At 44.0% G+C, this 9157-nt stretch overlaps 1 protein-coding gene across 2 annotated transcripts; it reads right to left on the minus strand.

The window, feature by feature from the left end:
• Window positions 1-5001: 5001 nt before the first annotated feature.
• POU4F2 (POU class 4 homeobox 2) lies at window positions 5002-8702 on the minus strand. Of its 2 annotated transcripts, XM_004378842.1 has the most exons (3): window positions 8379-8465; window positions 8191-8228; window positions 6807-7758 (listed from the first exon to the last, which is right to left on the minus strand). In XM_004378842.1, the coding sequence occupies exons 1-3, from the start codon at window positions 8463-8465 to the stop codon at window positions 6807-6809; spliced, it is 1077 nt and encodes a 358-aa protein (XP_004378899.1). The 2 variants fall into 2 exon arrangements, with proteins under 2 accessions (XP_004378898.1, XP_004378899.1); XM_004378841.2 differs by having other exon boundaries at window positions 5002-7748; window positions 8187-8702.
• Window positions 8703-9157: the final 455 nt, after the last annotated feature.

Raw genomic sequence — 9157 nt, forward strand, 5'->3', positions numbered from 1 at the left:
CTGTAGCAGCCCCGGCCGCCAACTCCAGAATACTCTTCACTTACCCAAAGCTCTGAGCAGGTCCCCTCTGCAAAGAAGTGATCTAGACTGGAAAAGCCTTCGCATTCGCTCTCTCCCACATGCCTACCTCATTGATTTGTTCCTTAAAAGGGGGCTGTGCATTCTTACAACAGCTACAGCCAATTAATATTGCATTAACTCTATTTAAACACACACACACACACATACAAAAGCACCAGAATACTGCACCCTACCAAAGCCATCTATTATTCACAGAAATGTAATTGGAGACCTAAGATATGTGTGTTACGGGGCAATGGAGGAAAACAAAGTCGTGACAATATTTCAGAAAGGAAGGGGATCCGAGGGTATCTAATATTTAATTTCAAGTCTATGGTTTTCTAATTCGAGATTAAAAGCAGTCACGTCTTTGAAGCCAGACGCTTGGTATAAATGTACAGTTAAAATATTCTATTCCACGGTCCCTAGACAGAGCTCTCAGCTCGTCCCAGGCTTCATTAAATTTTTATTATCATCCCAGACTAGAGCAGGGAATGAGAGGAAAGACTGTCCATCTAATTGCAATTGATAAAAAAAGGGGCTCTTAGATTTTCCCTCTCATTTTAATATATTAACAGCAGTTTTCTTCTTACTTCCAGCCTTTCCCTTGCCATGTGATACACACAATCACATTATCACACAGATACATTTTCCTCTTTCCAACCGGCACCGGGTTTTGCTGTCTTCTCTGCCCTTTGAGAAGGCCTGGGGGGGGTTAGTGGGAGTGGAAGGAGAGAAGGTAGGGGAGGCTGGCTTCAGAAAGTGCCGCTATATGAAAAAAAAAATGACATCAGCTCTTGAAGCATCTGGTGAAAGATCAACGACAGACAACATTTCCACTAAGCTGCCTCTTCCCGTGGCAAGATGAAAGCATATTGTTACCCAAGCAAAACAAACAGATTATTAGACCACGTTGCACTTTTCCACAGCCTTTCTACTGTGCAGGATGAAAGCGAAGAGCAGCATTTTCATTTTCTTTCTTTCTTTCTCACTGCTGCCTGATCCCTCCGCCCATACATGCACACACACACACACACACACAACCCCCTAACAAACGTTTGTTCTTCTTGAAGCCTTCTTCATGTGCTGCTAATCTGACTGTCACACCAGACAATCATAGATGTGTGTGCGTGTGTGTTCGGGGAGCTGGTCTCAACAAGGGTGCTTTAATTTTTTTTTTGAAACTGGTGTAAATAAAGCTTTTCATCTCCAGGCATTGAAAGCACAGAATAAAAACCACAGTTTGCTTTCTGAGCAGCTTCCTATTATCACATCGCCACTTCATTTTATTTCTATTCTCTCCAAGTTAAATAGAAAGACTGGCTCACAGGGGAGCTGCCATGTGCCTACAGACTGGGGATGTCAAGCAGAGAGACTCACTGTGCAAAGTTAATTTCAATTCCCGCAGAGGATTTCACATTCCGGCTGGCTCTGACCCACAGTAATTAGCTGAGATAACTAATGATTACTTACTTATTCCTTGTAATTATCTGGATTTAATAATTCACTGTGTAATTTATTAATTCACTCATAATAGCCTTTCAGTACTGGGAATGGCTTCTTTAAAAGGGTAAAGCAGGGGGAATTTAGCGATTTCTTTCCCATTGTCATAAACCTTTCTCCTGACAAATGTGGACTTCAGGAACAGTTCTATCATCACAACTATCCAAGAACATTTGTCTGTCTTTTTTGTCCTATCAGGACACCAATCCAAGTTATTTTTCCCCTTTCGGTTGCAGCCCCTCCCTCGAAGGCCACTGGAAAGCAAAGTGCAATTTTGAGTTCCAATGAGGATCATTTACCTAGAGAAATAAATTGTTTACACCAAAAAATTGCAAAGATGAATTTCTAAACTTACTATCATGGCTTGCCTAGAACATTTTGAGCTTCATCCTCTGAATAATATGCTTTTAAAAAATCAAGTGAAATTTTCAGTGCCTTTTCCACCATCTCATCAAGAGCTTCTCCAAAAGATCAAAATGAATTGATTTATTTAAAATTTGAAATAAAGCATTTTACCTTCAAACTCTGTTTTTTTGGCAAAATTCCAGTTCTCTTGGCAAAGAAAGGTCCTAGGATCTGTCCTTGATAGCAAAAAAGACTTAGTTACATGGTGTTATTCATTTTTAAGATACATTTTCTAGAAAAAGGAGAGTATTATATTGCATGTAACTAATTATTTCATTTGCTTTTTCATATTTCCATTATATTTCCCTAAATTATGTGTCAATGAAAATCTGATAAATAATTGACAAACTGATTTAATGTCAAATATCCATAAGAAATTTCATTCTTTCTGGATAATGTTATAATGTTTTGAGATAGAGAGTACTTACATATCAACCAGAAAACCAGGGCTTAAATAATCCTTTCTGTTAGTCCCTTGCTCCATCCCAGTTTAGATTCAGATGATCACATTGAATAGAAAGATTTGATCGTCTTGCTTGTAGAGAAGTTGTTGTGTTTTTTTTTTTAAATAAACTACATTATTCTGAAACATCAAAATTTAGGATGCCTAGGTACGCTGCTAAGTCAATTAATAGGTTGAAGGTGGACTTCAAGAAAAAAATGAAGAAATGAGTCATGAATGCCAATGGATTTGATTAATATGACAGAGATTTTCAGCCACATTTTGCTATTTATCCTCTGTAATATTTTGACAGTCAACACCAAATTGATATTTCTCAACAATTTAAACATGGTTCATTCTATTCTTACCTTTAATTTCTTCTCCAAGACCAACCTCTTCTCTCCAAATTTCTTTGGTATGTCTCTCATCTCTCATCAATAAATACTTACAAAATATGTTTCTTTTTAAGATTTTGCTTTTGTCACAAAATCAACACACTTTAGCAGGCTCTAAGAATGGGAAAAATCCCATCTTGTAGGCAACAAAGTTTGCTTTGTCCTTGTAATAACCCAGAGAAGATGAGCTTAAAATATGATAGTATTAAAAGCCTGGGGAACACAGGATACAAATAATTATCGGTGAATTGGGGTAAATATAGGCCTTCACTCTCAACTGTCCAAGTAAACAGACAGTTAGTTGCTGGTCTGTCACTTTGCTCACAACAATTTTGGACATGCATGCAAGCTGTCAAGCATCTCAAAATCTACCAAAAAGAACAAAGGCATTTTAATTTTATTCAGTATAATTCTAAATTTCTACTACTTTTGCAGGATTTCTCTCTTCAGTTAAAGATCTCATATTTGTAGAAAGGAGACACTAATAAACTTGTCTTTCTCCTCCCCCTCCCCCCAACTAACTCCCCTTTCTCTTTACATACCTCAGCTCCTTCAATAACACGTATGTGAAGAGAAAGGTATTATTCATTGAAGATAATTTTCATTCTAGATCATCAAATCTGATCTGTTACGCATTCAATTCAGTTCATTCATTTTCTCCACTCTGGGCTAAGCAAGCAGAAAGTTCTCCAGCTGGCTGAAACTGCTTAGACAAAGGTATGTTAGAGTAACGCTGAGTTCCGTGGTTGCTATCCGTGGTCCTGAAATCAGTACCCAGCATAGTGAGATTGCAGGCTGACTGAAAAGACTTGAGGAAGGAAAAGTGGAAGAAGGGACTTTCAGCCCCTGGGATGTAAAAACAAAACTAAACTATCAATATCACTATACCTGAATTCACAACTCTTTTCTTTAAAATCTCTACAGTTTTCAGTATTTCCTTAGGCACTTACACAATGTTTGTCATTATTATCTAAGCAGACACACGGATTTTGTTTCTTTAGGTATTTTCCTTACTTCGGTTGTAGAAAAACAGAGATAACTCCGCCCTTCCTCCACCCATCTTTCACAACTCTTCTTGTTATATCTGAAAATCATCATCGGTTTTCAGCAACACTTAATCCCAACTTGAACGACTATATAATTTTCTTCGACTCATGGAATAGTTCTAAACTAACCTCATCCCACAGAAATAAGACATCCCAAGACAGTTCCATTTCACAGAGGTCACATCTCAGTTTAACAAAATTACTCCTGGAGTATTTATTACCTGGGTCTTTCCTCTTATTTGATCCATGGATTAGTATGATGTTCTCATCATTAATAATGTAAACACCTAAACCAGAGTTTTTCTTAAGAAACTTTGAAGCCCCAATATGCTGTTCAACTGTTGTGGGGAATCTAAAAATTATTTAAATGGGTGAGGAAGTCTCTTTAGACTAGAGTCAGACAAAAGAAAGTCTGTTCATGAAATGAGCAAAACTTCTTTGTCCCAAACCACCCATTAGACAGACCTCCACCAACTCTGGTGTCTGGGCAACTCACAGAAGTGGACAAAAATTTGTTCCTTCTAACCACTCAGAATTTCCTTCTCAGCCACATTATGCCTCATGCAGGAATTGAGTTTCCCTAAAGGTTATGAGAAGTGTGTGGGCATGGGGGATTTCCTAAAGGTTATGAGAAGTGTGTGGGGATGGGGGGAGAGAAAAGAGAGGTTCTTCCTAACCCAAGTGTTTCTTGTTCTGGCTTGGGACACCGTTCTCCAGGAGTGGTGACTGAACTGAGAACCATGATGGGCTAGCCCCTAGACCCCCAACCAGGATACCCTACTCCCACAACCCAGGCTTTAGGTCTTGCCACACTCAGTGTCCCAGAGCTGCTGAAAAGTTAGATGAACACTTTTCTTCCTTTTACCCATAGGAGATAGCAGAGAATGGGTGAAATTGTTTACATCCAACACCTCTGCTCACAGATTCTCTTTGCAGAATGATTGCAGGTTTGGAGAATACACTCCAAGGGAGGTAACTGGAGCCAAATATCAAGATCTTATCTGATTAAAAAAAAAAAGCAAAGTACCCTGGGAGATGAGCTCCAGCTTTTAAGTTTGTTATAAACCCTGTTCACTTATACTTTTGCAAAGAAACACCTCTTAGTAAGTCCAAACTAGACTTTGATAATAACCACTTCCTAATAAACCATCAAAATGTACTTCCACCTTAAAATTTTTCCACCAAAATAAGTCTCATATAAATGATTAAACAACATTACATTTTTAAAGCCATTTAATTGTAATAGCACATTTTAATGAAAAAAAGCAGCATACTTTGCCAATAAAACATTAAAATCATTTCTTCAATGAAAGACAATCAAACAACACTGAAAATAACATAATACATTACCATCGTAAATAAACCATCTATTAACAAAAACAAGAAACCAGGTCATACACAGAACTCTTGACTTCAGAGAGCCTCAAACAGAATAGCCATACAGCAAAGTTTGTAAGAATATATCTATATGAGCATCATTTTGAATGAAATATTTACAATAGACAAGGTACAAATCATTGTGTACCTAATATTTTTGTTCCAAAAGAATGCTACCAAACAATGTGAATTTACAAGCAGTGCACTGTCTTTCTTATCATTCAGATTAGTTTTTCTACAAACAAAACCGCCAAAAGGAAAAACCAAAAGATTATTGTGAATGTTAAAATGTAGCAAACAAAGCAACTGAAAACTGGAAGATTGAAATACCTTGGTAAAATCTTAGCATCTGGAAGGGCAAACACCAAATGCAAATGCACCTAAAGCTGGAATATGATGCATGATACTATTACAGTCATTTTTCCAACGGCTTCTTCTCTCTCAATAGCAGTGTGTGTGTGTGTGTGTGTGTGTGTGTGTGTGTGTAAAGATGAGTGAGAGAGTTCGTGTGTATTGTGGACGATGTAGGAATCCCCATTAAATATGTAACGAAATAAACAATACTTCAGACAGTGAATCAGGTCTGCACGATTAAGACGTCCATTACTGAGTGTTAACTCACAAATCAGAACACTACCAGTAAAAACAAAGAAAAAACAATCTTCATTCAAAGTGAGAATATACAAATGGGCCAAAAGGAACCCAGTATAAGAGGAAAGCTGTAAAAATTCAGTAAACTTGTCAAACATAAAATTTTTTGAAGTTCAGTAGCCATATGTTTCCCCGCTTTTTTTTTAAGATTAAAGAAGTTTAATTAATTAGAATGTGCACAAAATTAAGTTGCTAGAGAGATAAATTAATAATTTACAGAGGTTGTTAGGGAATAATTTAATACGTAATAGCTTTCAAGATCAGTGAAGACAGCAGGCCAGCAGGCGCAATTCCTTTCTTAAGCATCAACACTTCAGAGAAGGAAGAAGGGGATAAGAACCACAATAAAAATATATATATATATATCATATACAGTGTAAATGCAGAAAATCTGCCATCTTTTTTAAAATTCAAAATACTTTAGAGATGTCTCTATCACATTAAGCATCAACTCTAGTTTAAAGTTTCAGTCCTGAATCAATTTCTATTTCTGAAAAATAGCTGCAAAGTGTACTTTTAAACTTGAACAAAGGTGATGTCTTTAAGAATAAAAACAAATCTTACTTGATCATTCTCGGGGGCCTTTTAACAGGCTGTATCTTCAGCCTTCCTGCAAACAGCCAGCTCCAGACTTTCTCTGATGAAGCCGAGGTGTCTTTTCCAGGTGGGGTTAAAAGGGACAACTTTGCTACAAATTGACCAATCGCTTCTTTTGTTTTTCTTGCCTTTCAGAAACCGTTTCACATTCTTGCTGGGCTCGGGCTCAGTTGCTCGCTCGTTCGCTCCCTCTCCAGTCCTCGCTTTCTCTGAATTCACATTTACCAGAAATTTTCCTGGTCGCCAAAAGTGGAAAGAAAGAGGCAAGAGAGAGAGGGAGGGAAAAGAGAGGACGCGGAGGGCGCCGTCCCTGGAGAAGCCAAGGGTCTCCTAAATGCCCGCGGAATATTTCATCCTTTTCTGTTTCTGCCTCTGGTTGCAGAACCAGACGCGCACCACGTTTTTCTTAAGGTCCAGCTTCTCTGCGATGGCGGCGATCTTCTCGGAGGAGGGCCGCGGCTGGATGGCGAAGTAGGCTTCAAGCGAACGCTTTTCAGGCGCCGCGATGGACGTGCGCTTGCGCTTCTTCTCCGCGCCGTTGAAGAGCTCGGGTTTGGTGAGCTTCTCGCGGTGAGACTTCTCGGCCTCCTCGAGCCAAGCCTGCAGGATGGGCTTGAGCGCGATCATGTTGTTGTGCGACAGCGTGAGGGACTCAAACCTGCAGATGGTGCTCTGACTAAGCGAGCCCACGCCAGGGATCTTGAGGTTAGCCAGCGCGGAGCCCACGTCGGCCTGGGTCACCCCTAGCTTGATGCGTCGCTGCTTGAAGCGCTCGGCGAACGCCTCCAGGTCCCGCGGGTCGGCGTCAACGTCGCTCATGCAGCCCATGTGCGAGGGTAGCCCATGCGCGTGGGCCATGCTGAGCGCCGCTTGATGCATGGGATTCATCGTGGCCATATGCGGTGCGTGCGCCGGCGTGGACACCACTGCGCCATCGGGGCCTGCCATGGCGCCCAGGGCCAGCCCCGGGCTCAGGTGCTCCAGCAGCTCGCCCTCAAGTGCCTGGTGCGGCTGCTGGTGGTGGTGATGGTGATGGTGGTGGTGGTGGTGCGTGCCCGCTAGTGCAGACGGGTGTGAGATGGGCACCGACGAAGAGGAAGCGGCCGATGTGCACGGGATGGTGTTCATCGTGTGGTAGGTGGCGTCCGGTTTGAAGGGGCTGTGGTGGGGCGGGTGGTGGTGGTGGCTCTTGCTCTGAGAGACGATGTCCACGGCCGCCAGAGCCTCAGCGCGGGCCAGTAGACTCTCATCCAGCCCGCCGAATATATTGCTCTGCAATTGCAAGTAGAAGGCACACATTACGCTCAGCAGGGAATTGTGCGTGCTCTCCCCGGAAGCCCCGGCTAGGCGTTCAACACCGTCGCCGCGCCTACAGCATTCCCAGAACGTTAAAATAATAATAATAATGATAGTAATAATAATCCTGAAAATTGGAGGTGAGAAGGAAAGGAGGGAGCCACCGAGAGAAGCCGAGATTTCAGGAAGGGGAAGAAAGTGAGCCCGCAGATACAACACAACATAACACGCGTACAGGCAACATTCCAGGTCATAAAAATTAATATGAAAGGCAAGACCCGCTGAATACATAAGGAGGGGGGGATTGGTTGGAGGTGTGGGGTGATTTGCTGTGCGGACATGAAAAAAACATCAAGCAGATAAAGGGGGCTGTCAAAATGTGCCTTTAAGCGGTGATTATGCAGAAATACGCACCGGTGGGGTAGGAAGACACGCTCGCCGCATCGCCTCGGAGCCCCCGCCGCCGCCGCCGCTGCTGGCGCTGCTGCTGGCGCTGCTGCTCCGGCCGCCTCCGCCGCCGCCACCGCCGCCACCGCCGCCAGCATTGTTGGAGCTGCTAGGGGAGCTGGCAGAGGGCGCCGCGGGCGCGGAAGAGCCGGGCGAGGCACTGTGAAGTGCCGAGTACTTGGGCTCCACGTGCAGGCTGCCGCCGTGCGGCATGCTGAACGCCTGCTTACTGTTCAGGGACATCATCATCATCTTCCTGACCGTCCGCGCGCTCGACCGTAGCGCACTGGCACCGGCTGCAGGGACCCTCACGAGAAGCCCGGAGCTGAAGCCCGAGAGGCGAAGAGGTGTGCAAAGTTGCACTCGCTCGCCGCTGCCTCCTGGCTCTGCGCACTTAGCTCTGATTGCGTGCTACTCCGCCGCCAGTCTGACCCGACGCCGGCCTCTACTCGACTCTGCCTGCAGACCTCGCCGCCCGAAACTGCCCCAGCGCCTCGCGGCCGCAGAGTGTTATACTCCCCTCTCCACGCGCCTGCCCCCGCGCCCCCCGCCCTCCTTCCCTCCCTCCTGGGCTCCTCCTCCGTTTCCAGCCAGGAAGCGCCTGCTCTCGCCGGGTTTCTCCCGTCTCCCCTTCTCCCTCTTGGATTCCCCCAGGCTTCGGTCGTTTCAGCTCTCCTGACCCCCGCCTTCCGCTCCCCCGCCGCGCTCTCTGCCTCCCCTTCCTACCCCCGCCCAGGCTCTGATGTGTCGCCCCTCCCTAGCGTCTGGCAGCTCTCACACTCGCGCCCCTGCTCAACTCCACCCAGCTTGCCAGAACCTCCCTTCAGCAGCCGGACAGTGCCTACCTAGGGGCCGGCATTCAGCCCCTCCCGCTTCTTCCGCCCTGTCCCAGCCTCTCCCAGAAAAGAAACTCCTAGATAAAGTTGTGGCCCAAGCCA

This window comes from Trichechus manatus, unplaced genomic scaffold, assembly GCF_000243295.1.
Source record: "Trichechus manatus latirostris isolate Lorelei unplaced genomic scaffold, TriManLat1.0 scaffold00059, whole genome shotgun sequence".
Classification (NCBI taxonomy): domain Eukaryota; kingdom Metazoa; phylum Chordata; class Mammalia; order Sirenia; family Trichechidae; genus Trichechus; species Trichechus manatus.

Bases quoted from the DNA above. Each gene is read 5' to 3' on its own strand.
- POU4F2 (XM_004378841.2), bottom strand. From the start codon at position 8,471: ATGATGATGATGTCCCTGAACAGTAAGCAGGCGTTCAGCATGCCGCAC. The intron at 7,749-8,186 runs GTGCGTATTTCT...TTGCAATTGCAG, and splicing joins CGTGTCTTCCTACCCCACCG to AGCAATATATTCGGCGGGCT.